Raw genomic sequence first — 20130 nt, forward strand, 5'->3', positions numbered from 1 at the left:
CAAACTGATAGCTCTATCCAAACATATTATTTATTCTTTATGACCACCTACTGAACCCACAAAATTGGTTTCAAAAACTCTAGCAAGTAGTCCTATACTACTTATAAAATCTAATTTGATACAATCAAGACAAGACAAAATTGAGATTACTAGAGAGAATGGACCGCTTTTTTCTAAATATTACAATGACCTCTTCTCTCACAGGAAAGACATTTCTTTGACTTTATGCTAGACCTAAAATCAGAGAGAAAGTTTCTTAGATTAGCTGTACTATCCTTGCTTCTAGGATGATTGACTTGGCCCAGTTTTCTAAGGTCTTCCCTGGTTTTATCACCAAAAAGTCCCACATCTTGGGAAATCCCAAGCCAGGTAAATCTACATGTCAGTCTACCTCCTTACAAGAATTAGGGATGTATCCTCACAACAGCTTTAGCAGATATCATTAAAAGACTGATGATGTAAATAATGGCCAATTTTATGGATTCCACACATTCTTGAAGTAAAAAAAATACATGTCGGAAACTTTGAGCTACTAAAATCAGTATGTTCTCAAAAAGAACAGAGGAGAAAGCCAATTAAAATGATACAAAAAAAGAAACAATTTTTACAATGGTTGAGATTACAGCTCTTTTGCTTCTGATGCAACTGCTGTATTCAGAGTTCTTTGGCATTCTAATCTAGAATTCTTAGTTCATAACTAGAAGTTTTATCTTATAACTAAATGTACTTATATTTTTACCTAAAAAAAAAAAAAAATAATGATAATAGGGAAAACAAAATTTTAAGCCATTAAAACGATTTTCAAATATATGGGTAAAAAATAAATGTATGTGTATATGTGTAGCAGTCTTATATTACTATATTTTTTATTCCTCTTCAGGTTTTTAACAATCCTCATTTCTTAAAAGAAAATGAGTCTATTACCCAAACTAAAAAAAATACTAAAATTCCCTTTAAAATCTTACATAAACAACTTATGCCACAAAACTTTACAAAACTATAATACAATATGTTTAAAGATGTGATGAAGAGCACACTTAAAACTATTTTAAAAGGAGGTCAAATCTGACCTCTGGGCCATGAAGCACTGCATTAACAGTTCGGCAGAAAGAAAAATGATAAGCTATGAAATGAGGGCTCAGAAACTAGGACCTTATCAGTCAGAGTATGATTCAAGCCTGTAAGACAAATTGCTTAGCAAGGCAAGTCACCTTCCTGCTGTGACGAGGATACAGCTGAATTTCCAATGCCACTGACTATCTCCCTCATCATGTCTCCTAGACTTGATATCATACAGTCAAGGAATGGCTGATTCTAAAGCTTCTGCCCCTTATTTTGAATACATTTTGTCAAAGTCACCAACTATGATAATTATCTTTGCCCTTTAACTGGCAACTCAGTGTTAAAATAAAAATCTTCAAAATAAAAACTATGGTACAAAGACCCTGCATTAACAAAGAATGATGATTCTTATCTCAGGTTTCTAATAAGTAAACCAAGTTTGTTATTTAAATCATTTTAATGGTTTGCTTGGTTCTTAAAAATAAAATCTGTAACATAAAAATTTAGCAAGGCCCACAAACCATCTCACTTTAAATGTGTACCTGAACACTGATGGACTTTTTCAGCAGTTCTTCTACAAAATTCCAATTTGATTCCATTTGTCTCTAGAAAGGGAGAAAATACTGCATTAAAATTATTGCTCTTAAATACTCCAATTATCAGGAGTTGTTTTATTAAAGTGGTACTTGTATAAAATTATAAACGTTTTAACAAATAGTAAACTTTTGCTGTCAATTATTATCTAATAGGAAAAAAAAAAAAAAAAACCTCTAAGTATATTTTAGAGTCTTTTACACCACCAAGTATCTTCCTTATTCTGTACTTTACTCAGTAGAGATTTTTACCTTTGTTTTATGCTAACGGCCTCAATATGGTCTACTCTAGTAAACAAGTAACTAAAAAAATTATTGTAAAACAACTTTTACACACTTGGTACCTCATTTAGCGAGTGGTCACTTACCAGGCAACCTGAACTATCCAGAAGCCTCTACAATAAAGAAGAAAGATAAAAACGACTCAAAAAGCCAACATATTTCACAAAGGCTAAGCAATAAGAACAACTCTACTTTTCCCAAGGGAAAACCTAGAGGAACTTTTCACAGGATGCCTGGTTCACTTGATTCCCAGGTGGATCAGTGGTAAAGAATCTGCCTGCAGTGCAGAAAAACCAGATTTGATCTCCGGGTCAGGAAGATCCCCTGAAGGATGAAATGGCAACCCACACCAGTATTCTTGCCTGGAGAATCTCATGGACAGAGGAGCCCAGTAGGCTATAGCCCACGGGGTCGCAAAGAGCTGGACACGACTGAGCACGCATGCTAGTTCACTTGATATTCAGTTCCTAAAGATTTGGATATGTGGATACTGGTCAAAACCAGAAGCAAAAAAAGTACATTCACAAAGATGTAAATCACAGCTAGTTTCAAACAAGGGAAGAACAAAAGGTACAAAAGCAAGCCTGAGACCTTAGAAAACTAAGCCAGAGGCCTTAAAGAATAAAGGCAAAGAGTTTTCTCACACCCTCCTATCCCTATTATAGCACCCATGCTGTTCATAAAGATGAACTCCAGTGACCAATAAAAAATTAAAGCACATTCAGATTTTAAGTGGCTGGATAATGCTCATATAAGATGAATGCTAACTACAAGAAGTTACTGAACAAGTATTTCCTTAATAAAGGTGCTTAGTGACTATGGTAGCCAGCTCTAAGACAGCCCCTAGTGATCTCTGCTTCTGGGAATTCATGCCCTTATTCAATCCCCTCCCACACTGTCCCAGAGTTGGTCTGTTAATAGAAGAATACCAGCACTAATAGTACTGAAAGTATGTCACTCCCAAGATTAAAGGACACTGAAGATTCTGTCTTAATGACAATCTCTCTCACTGACTACTGGGAAAAGTTATGCTAAGAACAGTACCAAAGAGGCTTACATGATGGGTAATTAAGGCCTTCTGTCAAGGTTAGCGAGACGAGAAGTATACCCTCCAGCCCTAGAGATTGAGGTCCCAGGGGACAGCTTGATTACAAACTCATGAGAATCTGAGCCAGAACAACCCACCTAGGCTTCTACTGGATGTCAGACCCTCAAGAACTGTGTGAGATGTTCATTCTTTTAAGGAGCAAAATTTTGTTACACATCAGTAGATAACTAGTATTGTACAATGATGTAGTTTTTAGAAAGAAATTACTGGTTTTCTCAAATATATTTATGAAAATAAAGTACATGCAAAATATTTATCAGGAAAAAATATGTAGTACAGAATTTGCCCTGGACCAAAGAGAACTACATGGACATCATCAGATGATCAATACTGAAATCAGATTGATTATATATTCTTTGCAGGTGAAAACAGAGAAGCTCTATACAGTCAGCAAAAACAAGACCTGGAGCTAACTGTGGTTTAGATCATGAGCTCCTTATTGCAAAATCAAGACTTAAATTGAAAAAAGTAGGGAAAACCACCAGACCATTCAGGTATGACCTAAATCAAATCCCTTACGATTACAGAGTGGAAGTGACACATAGATTCAAGGCATTGCCGATAGAGTGCCTCAAGAACTATGGATGGAGGTTTGTAACACTGTACAGGAGGGGGTGACCAAAACCATCCCAAACAAAAAGAAATGCAAGGAGGCAAACTGGTTTTCGGAAGACGTTTCACAAATAGCTGAGAAGAGAAGTGAAAGGCAAAGGAGAAAAGGAAAGATACAGAGTTCCAAAGAACAGCAAGAAAAGAGCTCTAAGTGAACAATGCAAAGAAATAGAGGAAAACAACAGAATGGCAAAGTCAGGAGATCTCATCAAGAAAATTGGATACCAAAAGAACATTTCATGCAAAGATGGGTACAACAAAGGACAGAAACAGCAAGGACCTAACAGAAGAGATTAAGAAGAGGTGGCAAGAATACATAAAAGAACTGTACAAAAAAGGTATTAACGACCAAGATAACCACGATGGTGTAGTCACTCACCTAGAGCCAGACATCCTGGAGTATGCAGTCAAGTGTGCCTTAGGAAGCATTACTACAAAGCTAGTGAGGGTGACTGAATTCCAGCTGAGCTATTTCAAATCCTAAAAGATGATGCTGTTAAAGTACTACAAGCAACATGCCAGCAAATTTGGAAAACTCAGCAATGGCCACAGGACTGGAAAAGGTCAGTTTTCATTCCAAACCCACAGAAAGCAGTGCCAAATATTCAAACTACTGTACGGTTGTGCTCATTTCACATACTAGCAAGTTAACGCTCAAAATTTCCCTGCACACCATCACACATTGATGCTAACAGTGTAGTTTCATTTCAAAAAATTAAAATCATGGCACCCAGTCCCATCACTTCATGGCAAATAGATGGGGAAACAATGGAAACAGTGACAGACTTGATTTTCTTAGGCTCCAATATCACAGTGGATGGTAACTGCAGTCACAAAATTAAAAGACGTTTGCTCCTTGGAAGAAAAGCTATGACAAACCTAGCCAGTATATTAAAAAGCAGAGACATCACTTTGCAAACAAAGGTCTGTACAGTCAATGCTATGTTTTTCCCAGTAGTCAAATACGGATGTGAGAGTTGGATCATAAAGAAGGCTGAGCGCCCAAGAATTGATGCTTTCAAATTATGGTGCTGGAGAAGAATAATGGGGAGTCCCTTGGACAACAAGGAGCTCAAACCAGTCAATCCTAAAGGAAATCAACCCTGAATACTCATTGGAAGGACTGATGCTGAAGTTGAAGCTCCAATACTTTGGCCACCTGATGCAAAGAGCTGACTCACTGGAAAAGACCCAGGATGCTAGGAAAGATTGAGGACAGGAGAAAAAGGGGGCAACAGAGGATGAGATGGCTTGATGGCATAAATGACTCAATGGCCATGAGTTTAAGCAAGTTCCGGGAGTTGGTAATGGACAGGGAAGCCTGGTCTGCTGCAGTCCATGGGGTCACAAAGAGTCGGACACAAACAAGAGCGACTGAACTGAACTGAGTCTCCACATCCAGCCAACTAGGTAACCTGAAGCAATGCTCATTTTAAGGATGTATTTCACACCTTTATCTAACCACTATTCCAAAAGTTTCAAAGACAAGAACCAGCTGGCCAGACTGATTGTACTGATGATCCCTGCAATGTCCCAAAGTAATTATTCTCTTTAACCTATATTTGCTTTTAAAATAGGTGATTAAAATTGTAAGAGGTAACACTCATTAGGAGCAAGGCAAGGATGCCTACTCTCATCACTTTTAACTGGAAGAAATCAACATTGTCAAAATGACTATACTACCCATGGCAATCTACAGATTACCTATCAAATTACTCATGCAATCCCTATCAAACTACTCATGTCACTGTTTACAGAACAAGAACCAAAAAAATTTTATTTGTATGGAAACACAAAAGACCCCAAACAGCCAAAACAATCTTGAGAAAAAAAAGTGGAATTAGAGAAATCATGTGCCCTGACTTCAGATTATATTAGAGACCTATATAAATAATTTTTTTTAAAAATGTGGTACTGGCACAAAAACAGAAATATACATCAATGGAATAGGATAAAGTCCAGAAATAAACCCCCATACTTCTGGTCACCTAATCTATGACAAAAGAATATACAATGGAGAAAACAGCCTGTTCAACAACCAGTGCTGGGGAAACTGGGCAGCTGCATGTAAAAGAATGAACTGAGAACATTCTCTTAACACCATATACTAACATAAATTCAAAACGGAATAAAGACCTACATGGAAGACCAGATACCATAAAATACAGGAACACTCTGACATAAATCACAGCAATGTTTTTTTGGATCCATCTCCTATAGTAATGGAAACAAAAACAAAAATACACAAATGAGAGCTAAACTTAAAAGCTATTGTACAGCAAAGTAATAGAATGGGAGAAAATATTTGCAAATGATGTGACTAACAAGAGATTCATTTCCAAAATATACAAACAACTCACATAGCTCAATATCAAAAAACCAAACACTCAATCAAAAACTGGGCAGATGACCTATACAGACATTTCTCTAGAGAAGACAAACAGATGGCCAACCGTCACACGAAAAGATGCTCAATATTGCGAATTATCAGAGAAATACAAATCAAAACTATAATCAGGTATCACCTCACATGAGTCAGAACAGCCTTTATCAAAAAGTCTACAAATAATAAATGGTGGAGAGGGTGTCAAGAAGAGAAAATCCTCCTATACTGTTGGTGGGAATGTAAATTGGTATGGTTGCTATGGAGAACAGTAAGGAGTCTTCAGTCTTTATAAAACTAAAAATAACAGTTACCATATGATCCAGCAATCCCACTCCTGAGCATATACCAGAAAAGACAAAAACTAATTCAAAAAAATACATATACCCCAATGTTCACAGTAGCACTATTTACAATAGCCAAGACATAGAAGCAACCCAAACGTCCATCTACAGATAAATGGATAAAGATGTTGTGTGTGTCTACATACACACAGAGGAATATTACTCAGCCATAAAAAAGAATGAAATAATGCCATTTCCAGCAACACAGATGGACCTAGAGATCATACTAAGTTAAATAAGTCAGAGAAAGACAAATATTATATATCACTTACACGTGGAATCTTAAAAAAATGATACAAATGAACTTACGGACAAAACAGAAATAGACTCACAGGCATAGAATACAAGCTTATGGTTACCAAAGGAGAAAGGGGGAAGATATAAATTTGGAATACAGGATTAACAGATATACACTACTACATATAAAATAGATAACAAGGATCTACTATATAGCATAGGGAACTCTATATTTGGTATCTTATAATAATGTATAATGGAATGGAATATGAAAAAGAATATATATAACTGAATCACTTTTCTGTATACCTCAAACACTAGAAATCAACTGTATTTCTAAAGAATAAAAGTAAAACACATGGCTGGGGTTGTAAGAAGATAACACATCTATGTTGGGAGACAAGCATTAAACAGAAATATAAGAATATATAAAGCCTCTACAATGAAAAGTGAGATACCAAATTTTTCTTATAAGCCAGTATTAAGCAATTGGCAAGTTTTTATTTAAATACACATACAGCTAATGTCTAGTTTACAAAAACTTAAAAAAAAAATTAACCATATCTGAAATCAACCTAAAAAAGAAAGATTTCATGGTAACCTTCAGGGCAAAGCAGTTTACATTTAAAAACTGAAACATCTTTATGATTATCACAAGACTGGAGGTAGTTCTCCGCTGCAGAATATATGACTAATCATTGTTGCTTTCTATCATCCTCTCACACCAGGTAATTCTTTAGTGAAATAAAGCATGATCAATGCATAACCATTCTCCATACAGTAGCTGGCTATGCTAATACACCATAAGGAGAAAAGAAATTCAGATAATTTTCAAAACTCTTTAAGTAGCTCTCAGACACAAATTTAGAGAAGGCAATGGCACCCCACTTCAGTACTCTTGCCTGGAAAATCCGTGGACAGAGGAGCCTGGTGGGCTACAGTCCATGGGGTCGCCAAGAGTCGGACACGACTGGGCGACTTCCCTTTCACTTTTCACTTTCATGCATTGGAGAAGCAAATGGCAACCCACTCCAGTATTCTTGCCTGGAGAATCCCAGGGACGGGGAAGCCTGGTGGGCTGCCGTCTATGGGGTTGCACAGAGTCGGACACGACTGAAGCAACTTAGCAGCAGCAGCAGCAGCCACAAATTAACATCCTATATAATCTCTGAAAGAATGAGTTAATATACCCTTATGATCAAAGGTTAAAATAATTATATGATTTATAAACCAAACTGAGAAACTTTTGAGAATAAAAGGGGAAAAACTAACCAGATGGGGAATGAGGAAAAAATGGACACAAACTGGGATTGTCCCTGGCAAATTGATATACATGGTAACCTTCCCAGAGACCTAGCCATAAGATAAAGTCCTCAGAAAGTCCCTAATACTGAATTTATCTAAGTAATAAAAAAATAGGTTATTTTTTATTAGTAGCAACTATTTTAGTAGCTACTGTTTTTTAGTTGTACACAGTACAACTACTATGTACCTCAGTCTCTTTACCTGTAAAATGGATATAATACTAAGCTCTCACCTACTTCACAACACTTCATCAAGATAAAAACCAAATAGTCACTGAGATATTAAACACTTTGCAAATGCAAAATGCTGAAGGTATCAACCCTAAAGAACACTATCATTAACTGGAGAGTTTGAGTTTTTCTTTTAAAGCCATTAAGAAATCAAGAAATGCTTGAAACTCTTTGAGGACTCATGAATAAAGGCAGAATCTATTTGACATATACACACATGTACGACACATCTTTATTATTTTTATTACATAAAAGTAGTTTTTTCCCCAAATACTCTGGCTCTCTTTTGGAGCAGGAAATGACAACCTATTCCAGTATTCCTGCCTGGAGAATTCCATGGACAGAGGAGCCTGGCAGGCTACAGTCCATGGAGTTGCAAAGAGCCGAACACGGCTGAGCAACTAACACATGGTTCTCGTTCCTCTAAATCTCTCTAGAACTTCTACATAATTTTAAAGATTAAGATTAAAAAAGTATGTATCTTGACAAAAGCAAATCATAAAAGAACTACTGGCAATATTAAAAGACATAGGTTAGGTTCAGTTCAGTCACTCAGTCATGTCCGACTCTTTGTGACCCCATGAATCGCAGCACGCCAGGCCTCCCTGTCCATCACCATCTCCCGGAGTTCACTCAGACTCACGTCCATCGAGTCGGTGATGCCATCCAGCCATCTCATCCTCTGTCGTCCCCTTCTCCTCCTGCCCACAATCCCTCCCAGCATCAGAGTCTTTTCCAATGAGTCAACTCTTCGCATGAGGTAGCCAAAGTACTGGAGTTTCAGCTTTAGCATCATTCCTTCCAAAGAACACCCAGGGCTGAACTCCTTTAGAATGGACTGTTTGGATCTCCTTGCAGTCCAAGGGACTCTCAAGAAGCTTCTCCAACACCACAGTTCAAAAGCATCAATTCTTCGGCGCTCAGCCTTCTTCACAGTCCAACTCTCGCATCCATACAGGACCACTGGAAAAACCATAGCCTTGACTAGACAGACCTTTGTTGGCAAAGTAAGAAACCCAAGTCAAACAGTAGGTGTTGCCAAGAGGGCATCAGAGGGCAGACACACTGAAACCATAATCACAGAAAACTAGTCAATCTAATCACACTAGGACCACAGCCTCGTCTAACTCAAAGAAACTAAGCCATGCCATGTAGGGCCACCCAAGACGGGCGGGTCATGGTGGAGAGGTCTGATAGAATGTGGTCCACTGGAGAAGGGAATGGCAAACCACTTCAGTATTCTTGCCTTGAGAACCCCATGAACAGTATGAAAAGGCAAAATGATAGGATACTGAAAGAGGAACTCCCCAGGTCAGTAGGTGCCCAATATGCTACTGGAGATCAGTGGAGAAATAACTCCAGAAAGAATGAAGGGATGGAGCCAAAGCAAAAACAATACCCAGTTGTGGAGGTGACTGGTGATAGAAGCAAGGTCCGATGCTGTAAAGAGCAATATTGCATAGGAACCTGGAATGTCAGGTCCATGAATCAAGGTAAACTGGAAGTGGTCAAACACGAGATGGCAAGAGTGAATGTTGACATTCTAGGAATCAGCGAACTGAAATGGACTAGAATGGGTGAATTTAACTCAGATGACCATTATATCTACTACTGTGGGCAGGAATCCCTTAGAAGAAATGGAGTAGCCATCGTGGTCAACAAGAGTCCGAAATGCAGGACTTGGATGCAATCTCAAAAACAACAGAATGATCTCTGTTCGTTTCCAAGGCAAACCATTCAATATCACAGTAATCCAAGTCTGTGTCCCAACCAGTAACGCTGAAGAAGCTGAAGTTGAACGGTTCTATGAAGACCTACAAGACCTTTTAGAACTAACACCCAAAAAAGATGTCCTTTTCATTAGAGGGGACTGGAATGCAAAAGTAGGAAGTCAAGAAACACCTGGAGTAACAGGCAAATTTGGCCTTGGAATATAGAATGAAGCAGGGCAAAGACTAATAGAGTTTTGCCAAGAAAATGCACTGATCATAACAAACACCCTCTTCCAACAACACAAGAGAAGACTCTACACATGGATATCACCAGATGGTCAACACCAAAATCAGATTGATTATATTCTTTGCAGGCAAAGATGGAGAAGCTCTATACAGTCAGCAAAAACAAGACTGGGAGCTGACTGTGGCTTAGATCATGAATTCCTTATTGCCAAATTCAGACTTAAATTGAAGAAAGTAGGGAAAACCACTAGACCATTCAGGTATGACCTAAATCAAATCCCTTATGATTATACAGTGGAAGTGAGAAATAGATTTAAGGGACTAGATCTGATAGAGTGCCTGATGAACTATGGACTGAGGTTTGTGACATTGTACAGGAGACAGGGATCAAGACCATCCCCATGGAAAAGAAATGCAAAAAAGCAAAATGGCTGTCTGGGGAGGCCTTACAAATAGACTTAGGTTAATCTATTCTAAATACAGACAATTCTTTCACTATCTTGATCCAGAGCTAATAAAAGCAATAATGTCCTATGGAGTTCTCTGTATGAAATAGAAGAGTGATTTCAGCAATGGCAACTGAGGGTCGTACCAGTACAATTTAACACTACAATAGTAATAGTAATGATATATATTAATGTGGCTAGATTACCTACCATACTGAGAGTATGTGGGAGTCAATATCAACCACTACTACAATGTACTGCTTATTGAAGTAAGTGTTAACGGCAGTTTCAGCAAGCATTAATAACTTGAAAGCATATTACTTGAAGAGGCAGCACAATTTATTTCATGAGTATCCTATCATGGGCACCTATTATTATGATAGCCACTCAACAGGAACTCATGAAGTGCTTAACTAATTGCCATATTCATTTACAGTGATTTAAAACCAGAAATATGTATTTGGAAGAATTAAGGTAAGAGAAATAAAAATGCTTATGCAAAGACCTTTGAATTATAGGTAAATTTTTTGAGTTCTTTGTTGTTCTAGTATTTTAAGAACTAAAAGAAGTGAAACATAACCATATTAACTCCATTAAGATACTCAATAAGAGCACTTCTACAATAATAATAGCATTTATCATTTTCCATACACCAGTATGAGAAGGACTCACAAGCATAAACAAAGGACATATGATCTTTCTCTGAGAAGCTCATTCTATTATTCTCTCTCAAAGAGTCAGTAAAATGCTTAAATACACTGAAACTGAGCAGTATATGGACTTATCAGAACACTTTCTGACTTAACTTACTTTATCTTGGGCTCTCCTAAAGGATCTTTTATTACTAAGGGATCACTTGGAGGCCCTCTTAAGGCCTTTTCCATTTCTACAACACTATGTCAATACTAACTGACCCTCGGATTCCATGGATAATTTCTGGGCTCTGTCCAGTATTCCAAAAAGAGAAAAATATGTGAAGTCCATCAAGGAACATGTTTCATAAAGCAGTGGTTTCCATACCTGATGGAGATTCATGGAGCTTTTTAAAAATAAGAACTCCCAAACTCCAGACCAAATTATAGTACTAAAACAGGATCTCCAGATTTTAAAAAATCTGAATTTTTACAAGCTCACAGAGTAGGCCTGTTGATTAGACAGCTTTGTAATCATCCCCAGAAAAAAAGACCAATTTTGAAAATATAGACACATTGGTTTCAAGATTCTAGATGCTTACTTTATGGAACTAATGGGTTTATATATATATATGGGTATACTATACTACTTCTGAAGATGGAAGAAGTTATATACAAATAAGGTTTCAAATGAATACATCAACCAGCTGGTTTTATTTCATAGCACTTTTTAAATGAAAAAAATGTTTCTAACTAGAAACTAACATACTAGTTAAAATCTGTTTTTTTATTTGAAGTAAACTTCATGGTTGTTTAACAGATTCAAGTATCTTCCCCCAAAACTTCTCTAACTCATTTCTGGAGATGTAGGCTTTCCTTTTGGCAATCTTAAGAGATTTTAGTTATCACTTTTTAAAGATTTAAAGACATGCTGGAAAGATCCAGCATGTCTAATTTCAAAAGCTTGTTAAATTATTGTTTCTGCTCACTTTCTACTTTGTTTACCAAAAAAATATATTAACAATAATTTAAGAAAGTTTAAAAACATAAAATCTTACCGTTTCATCTGGTGTTCCATGGCGATCGAACCGATAAAATGATGCTACATGAGTAATAATCCACCAACTAAAACCCAATGGGTCCCTGGGCTGGACTATAAGCACAGATCTTCTCTGGTCATTTGATTTTTCAAGAAGTATTTTGAGTAGTTTATTCAACCAGTTCCAAAATGACTATGGAAACAGAGGTATTATGATTCAGTTAAATTCAGACACTGATCCAGAAATCTTGATTTGGGTTTTTTTCCTTCATATTTATAAGGAAATACAAAAGAATACAAAACACATATGTAAAACTTAGAGAATAATAAAAATACCCAGGTTAAAAACTAGAAAATGACTAGCTCTTCCAACTCCCACATCTTCTTCCATCCAGGGGTAACCATGATTCTGACTTCTTTATCATTCCCTAGTTTTGTAAATTTTGCCACTTAAATATACAAGCCTTAATTACACATTGTCTGGATTCATCTTTTTTTGTGTGTTTGTATTCTCATGTAGCTTGTTTCCATTCTTTAATAACTTGCTATATATCTTGTCTTATATTCTACTATCAGTTCCAAATTCTTCTCAACTGTTTTAGATTCTCTTATAAACAGCTTACAGTCTTTGACAGTATATGTTTTAAATGAGCAATTAGTAGTCCATTTGCAGTTACTGTAATGACTCAAATTTAGTTTTAAATCTACCACCTTATTCTGTATTTCTATTCATACACCTACTTTTCCCATCTACACCTCCTTCCTGCCTTCTTTTGGGCTGACAATTTCACTATTTTCCCCTTTATCAGGCTGAAAGTTAAATAATCAACTTTTTCTTTTAGTGATACCCTAGAAACAACAGCATACATTCAAATATCTCGGTAAGTTCACATATATCTTGCTTTTCTCTTGGACTAAACAAAGACTTTAAAATACTCTCATTTATGCCCCAATTTATAAGCTAGTATTACTGTGTACTTTATTTCTTAACCCCATTCGATTATAATTTATACAGAACATTTACCACTTTCATTACTCCCTTCCTTTAGCTCAAATAACCTTCCTTTTCACTTTGGCATTATTATTATTCTACTAAACTTATCTTTCAGGATTCCCTTTAATTTTGCTTCATTGAAAACTGTTTCATCCAAGTCTTGAAAGATTGTGCTGGATGAAGAATTGTATGTTGAAAATTAGTTTGTTTTAGTAAAATGATGATACCATTCCCACTGGCCTCTATGGCTGTTGAGAAATCAGCTGCCAGTCTAATTGCCACTCTTTTCAAAGCAGCATTTTTCTGTCAGAATGCTTTTACTCTCTTCTGTCTCCAATGTTATTAAAATTTATTATTAAAATTATATAGAATATTTTCACTGTCTTAAAAGTCTTCTATGTTCTGCCCACCTCTAGAAGCCAATGATCTTTCTACTGTTTTCAGTTTTGGCTTTTAAAGAATGTCACGTAGTTGGAATCATACATTGTGTAACCTTTCAGACTAGCTTCTTTCACTTAGTAATATGCATTTAAGGTTCCTATGGCAACCCACTCCAATATTCGTGCCTGGGAAATCCCATGGACAGAGGAACCTGGTGGGCTACAGTCCATGGGATTGCAAGAGTCAGTCACCACTGAGTGACTAAACCAATACCATCTCCACCATCATGTCTTTTCATGGCTTGATAGCTAATTTCTTTTTAGTGCTAAATAATATTCCATTGTCTGAATATACCACACTTCATCCATTTACCTACTGAAGGATAACTTGGATGCTTCCAAGTTTTGGCAATTACAAAATAATTGATAAATGAAGCTGCTATAAACATTTATGTGCAGGTTTCTATGCTGACATGAGTTTTCACTGGGTAAATACTAAGGAGCACAACTGTTGGATCAATGTGTTAAGACCACACTAAGGTTTGTAAGAAAAGGGCAAAATGTCTTCCAAAGGGGCTGTACCATTCTATATCTCTACCACAATGAATGAGTTTCTATTGTTTCACATTCTCAACAGCATTTAGAGTTGTCGGTGTTCCCAATTTTGGTCATTCTAATAGGAATGGTATCTCTTGTTCTTTCAGTTTACTTTTCCCTGAATTTGTAGTGTCTTTAAAGAAATTTAAAGCTCAATTGAGCTTCTGACTCAGAGAGCTACAGAGGAGGGTTTTTTTTAATTTATGCATAAAGTCTTGAAAATAAGGAAGAAATCATTCTAAACTAACTGAATAAGAACATATAAACCACTTTCTTTAAGTATCATTTCACAATTAATTGTATACTTCTGCATATGGCTATTTCTCTTTTCCCCTAATCCAGAACACTTGAAATAAAATAAAGTCCCATTCTGAAGACTGATTCAAAGTGAGGTAAAATAAAATTTGCCACCTTGCCCTTTGTGTTTTTCTTTCTCCTTCCTTGAAATAAGATACTGTAAAATTGATTAATAAATCTAAATCTGCCTCATTTCCTGACTAAATGTTTCCTGAATTACAAGAGCATTTTTAAAGTATTTTAGCCTAATGGATTCTTAATAGAAGAAAAAAGAACTTGAGAAGATAAAATAATGAGTCATATCTCATACCTGTCCTAGAATTTTCATATTGCCAATTTAGGGTTAAAAATACAGTAAGTATTTAGTATTCAGTGCTGTTTATAAAGAAAACTTTGTAATATTTTTTTTTGCCAAACCAACTGCATAAATTCAATATAAGGGTTAGTAACAATAACTAACAGTTTTACAACTTACTTCTGAGAGAGACCATTTACTTCTGTGATTAAGGAGGTGAATGAGTAGAACCCATAATTCTTTAATGCATGGACATGGGCAATGGTGACTCAATAATGCCTCAGAAGGCCTAACCTTCAGAAAAGAACCACAAAGAGTAAATTACAAGATAGCAGAATTTTACATGCCATGTATCTCACCTCAAATGTTTTAAAAGATTGATTTTGATGACTTAAAATTTATGCTCAATTATATAAAATTGCTTATAAAAAACATTCCATTTCATTAACCTTTAAAATAAATTCCCATGTAAAAACAAAAGTACACAATGAATTTATTCCCAACTTAAAACTGCTTTAATCATCTAGTCCAACGGAGAACAAAGTTGTTCTGTAAAGGGCTAGACAGTAAATATTTGAGTCTTTAATAGTGAAATAGCCTTTGTTACAACTACTCAACTCTGCCATTGTTCTGCAACTGTAGTCATAGACAGTGGATGAGAAGGATGGGAATGTGTTCCAGTAAAACTTTATTTACAAAAAGTTGATGTGCTAGATTTGGCTACAGGGTCATGGTTTCCAAACCTTGATCTAATCCATCAGCCAAATAAAAAGATTTCTAAGAAAATGATTAGAAAATAAGTTTAAATTCACTGTAATTGAGACTAAATTTTTTATAATTAAGCAAACTTATTAGGAATTCATAAAGATTAGACAATTTTACCATTTTTGTAACAAACATACTCTCAATGCTCCTAAATATACATACCCTCAAGTGGCATACAGAGAATATGCACTATATTTTCAAGGACAGCCAGACTTCTGAAATTCATGTGTTCATTATTTCACATATTTTCTAACATATTGTAGAAAATTATGTAGAAAATTATGTAGAAAACATATGTAGAAAATTATACAATTTTCTAACATAACATAGTAAAATAACCATCAAGATATTACCTTATCATATCTAGTTAACCTACTAATTACATTATAAATACAGACTAGATTTAGACAATACATAAAATATGATCTAAATTTTTAAAAATTAAAAATCCCAATTTCCCATAGGTAACAGTTATGCTTGTAACCTGAAGTTCTGACAGTCAACAGACTTCCACTGTCTGAAAATACATGTATACCATAGCACTTTTAAAGCACTGCTTTAAGCACTACGATAAGTAATTTAGTAAAAACACGTAATGTCCCCCAATTCTAGACCTTTTATGAAAACAAGCAAACAAAACCACTCTTTAAATGTGTCAACTAACTTTAGCTAAGTACTCATTTATTTTGTTATATAACAATAGATTATTAAAGGGCTGGTCTCTATTTGAAGAGAAATTTCCAATCATCATAAACATTGTTTTATTTACTTGACCAATAGAAAAGTGTTTAAAAAAAAAAGCTCTAAGACACTAATTCTAGCCTGTTTTAAATGTTTAACTCAAATTCTTTTCCCAACCAACTCCTAAATAAAAGTAAATATAAAATTAGAAGAATTAACAAATAAATCATTTTAGGTTAAATTCTTATAGAACAAACCATACTCATTAAGTCCTGACTATTGTCATTAAATACCAAAAATGCAAATAAACTCTTAAGGCATTACCTTGTCATACCTGTTGAGGGACAGGTTTATTAAATCACAAAGAAGATTTTCACAATGTTCTTCAAATAAGCTGACATTGGTTAAATTGTCACCTGCCAGATTCATAAACTGATGACTATATACAACTTGTTCTAAAAATGAAATAAATTCTGTTTAAAACTACAGCAGTACTAATTCAGAAGGAAGAAAGTGACTGTACACCTTTAAATTAACATAACACAACTACAACAGAAACAGTTAAAAGAAATTTTTTTCTGCAAATAAAAATGTGAAAACAATTGCTTTCTTATATGAGCAGTGATGTTTCAATCCTCCCAAGTACTGTTTAATAGATTTTCTTTCCTTAATATGGCCATCTAAAGAGCAACAATGCAACAAAAGAAAAAAATATATAAGGTAAATACTAGAAAATCTTTACCTATATTTCTAACCAATAATGCCTTTAAAACATTCTTCTTTTAACAAATACTGATAAACTAACCATGTGTAATTGTTTTTTGGCATGAAATAGGACCAACCAAGGTAACAGATAGCAAAATTTGTACCTGTGTCAGAGTAAGTTCACCTAACTATGCTTTAAAAAAATATTATTTGAAGTAGAGTCGACATGAGAGAGGAAATGACATTTGTGTATACGATTCTATGTTCATATGTATCCATGTTAAGTGCTCAAATATACACACATATACGTATACATATATGTATTTTTGCATTAATTCATTTGAAAAATGGGTACTGAGGTACAGAATGTCTTTATAACCCAAATAATTAATAATTTACAACTAGATAATATTTATAAAGAACAAGACCAAGAATAAATAGGTAACATGTGAAATAAAATTTTACCATCCATAATATATACAAACTACTTTAAATTAAAGAAGAACAGGAAAGGGTGAAACAAAAAATAAAGCAATATATGCCTTGCAAAATATAATGAACAAATTAATAAAGCAAATATAAAGACAATAAAATTAAAGATGCTCAACTTCACTGATAATCAGGAAATTGCAAAACAGATTCAGTATCATTTTTCACATATAAGTTGGCAAAAAATAGAAATAATAATAGCTACTACTGGCAAGAGTATGAGGCAAAGATATGCTCATGGTTAAGTGTATAAAATTGGGGAAACTTACTATACAACACCAGAGCAGCATATACAATATTAGAAGTGCAATATGCTACTTCAATTCCAAAAACCTATTGTACAAAATAGCTTGTACAAGTATTCAAAGATGTATATACACACAAGGATGCTCAGTGAAATGTAATTTGTAATATTAAACAGAAATAACAAATATTAAAAAAGAGTTGGCTAAAATTATGATAGGTCCATAAGATCTATAACAAACGAATCAAGTAAAACTGTATGTACTAACATGAACAGGTCTCTAAAAGCACTATTAAATAATACCCTCCACAGAACAATATGACACCACTTGTGGTTAGAAACAAAAACAAAAATTCTACCTATATATGTTTCTATATATGTATACTAACAATAAGTACGGATGGATGGATAAATGGACCATTCTTTCCGGTAGTTATCTCTAGAAAAAAGAAGTTAAGACCTTCACTTTCTAGTTTCATTACTGTTTGATTGAAAATAATAATAACTAGAAAGCACTTACTTGTATAATCTTAAAAAACAATTTAAACATGTTTAGATTCAAAAAAAGGACATGAATCAGAAATCTATAAACTTACTCAATTTTTCACCAAGCATGTGAAGAATTTCCAGCACCAGCCAATGGATATCTAGGTGGAGATGTAGTAAATGCCATGATGGTGGGTAAAGCTGTGAATGATATTATCAACTGTGACTGAAAATTCATAATACTTTATTAGGTATTTTATAGCATGTCACAATAATCTTCCCTAAGCACAAGTTAAACTACCACTATTCAAAAGTGCAAGGGAAACTTCTGTCTTGTTTGTTAAGAGGCTTTTTTTCACTAGAGATATTTAAGAGTAGGATATAGGATAGACTCTTAACTGATGTTGAAGACAGACCCACCTCGGGGCTGCTTAATAGAACAGACTTGCATAGTAAAGGTAGCTACCAACCAAGAGATATTCTACTACAGCTGCAAACCAGTAAATGAATTTTTTTAAAACATCATTTTCATGATTTTATTTTAGACTTTAGCCAGGAAATATGGTTTTAAATGTAATGAATACCTAGGAACGCCCATAAAATATTTTAAGGAGAACTTTTAAATCATTTAAGACACTACTGTCATGTCCATAAAGAAACTAAAGTTAAAAGTGGTGAAGAAATTTACCCAATTCATTCCTTAGGATTCAAACCTAATTCTATTCCATTCAAAAGTCAGTGCTCTTTACTGTGCTGTGCAGGTTATCAATAAATTTTCTCCAATCAACATTTTGATTCACTAAAATACAATGATTCGTGCTTTTTTATTAAGACATCTAAGAATGATGGAGAGGGATCTTGCCTTATCAAACATACAAACAAAACAAAACACTAGTAAAACAACATTGGCTCAGGAATAGATAATAAACTGCAAACATAGGAAGAGAAGAGTGGACACATTCAAATCAGCAGGGAAAGTGTAGGTCATTCAGTAAGAGTCAGGATGATTAACTTATTCATTTGCAAGATACTAGATTTCCTACTTCAAGGTATATTTTTTAAAAGATGAATTAGAGATAAATGTTAAAAAGTATGTATTTTACAAGAGCATAGGAATTGTATTAAAGAAAAAAATTGATAAATATAATTTTACAGAAAAAAATGATGTATCTAGCAAGTCAGCTTAACTGTTGAAAAAGATAAATGAAAATATTTGTAATACATAATACCAAGAAATAATATTACTAATTTTAAAAAGTCCCTTAAAAAGCATAAAAGACAGATGTTAAACTAAGAATACCAATTAAAGCATTTTCTTGCATATGAGAAAGGCAAAACATAAGAAATACGTAAAGTCTTGAAAGATGCTATTTCATGATTTTTTGGTTTTGCTGATGTTTCAGAATGGTATTTCAGTGTATGAGTTTTTTGTTTATGTGCTGGTGATTCCATTCAAAGTAACCTATATTTTCAACAAGTCCGTCTAATTAAAAGCCTATGAAAGGTAAAACTTATTTGAGGACCCTTGCATGGATCTTTTAATTTCTGCTTCTAGATAAATTATTTTTATTTTTCTTAAGCATTCAATGGATATTCAGAAAATAAAAGCCAGTCCAATTTACAGAGACTAAAAAGGAAAATCACCCTTCTTAAAATCCATCCATGAATCTTTATTAATTGACATGATTAAAAACAATTACCTAATTGGTTTCTATGGATTAGATATATTCACCTGTGAAAACAGCTGGAATTCTATTTACTTGTATTATCACATATATTGATCCCTGAAAAGTTGGATTTTTAATTGTTAAATTTCATAGAAATATAAACACTTTATTGTACGTTATGTATTTTGGCAAAGACTCATTCCTAAAAGCTGAAGGAATTGGTGAAGTCAAAGAGAATAGACAGAACTCAGGAAATCCCATGGGGAATTAGAATCTGTCACTCACAGAGGCTCACATTT

General features: G+C 34.6%; 1 protein-coding gene across 7 annotated transcripts in view; it reads right to left on the reverse strand.

Moving 5' to 3' along the window:
- MMS22L (MMS22 like, DNA repair protein) overlaps positions 1–20130 on the reverse strand; it is a 126270-nt gene that overhangs the window by 93890 nt on the left and 12250 nt on the right. For all 7 annotated transcript variants that reach the window (XM_044924330.2, XM_044924327.2, XM_044924328.2 and 4 more), the window contains 5 exons: positions 18275–18365; positions 16565–16695; positions 14975–15088; positions 12251–12424; positions 1605–1667 (listed from right to left, as the gene is read on the reverse strand). In XM_044924330.2, coding sequence (XP_044780265.2) covers positions 1605–1667; positions 12251–12424; positions 14975–15088; positions 16565–16695; positions 18275–18293 — 501 coding nt within the window. In that variant the 5' untranslated portion in view covers positions 18294–18365. The remainder of the gene's footprint in view (positions 1–1604; positions 1668–12250; positions 12425–14974; positions 15089–16564; positions 16696–18274; positions 18366–20130) is intronic.

The sequence above is a fragment of the Bubalus bubalis genome, chromosome 10 (assembly GCF_019923935.1).
Source record: "Bubalus bubalis isolate 160015118507 breed Murrah chromosome 10, NDDB_SH_1, whole genome shotgun sequence".
Classification (NCBI taxonomy): domain Eukaryota; kingdom Metazoa; phylum Chordata; class Mammalia; order Artiodactyla; family Bovidae; genus Bubalus; species Bubalus bubalis.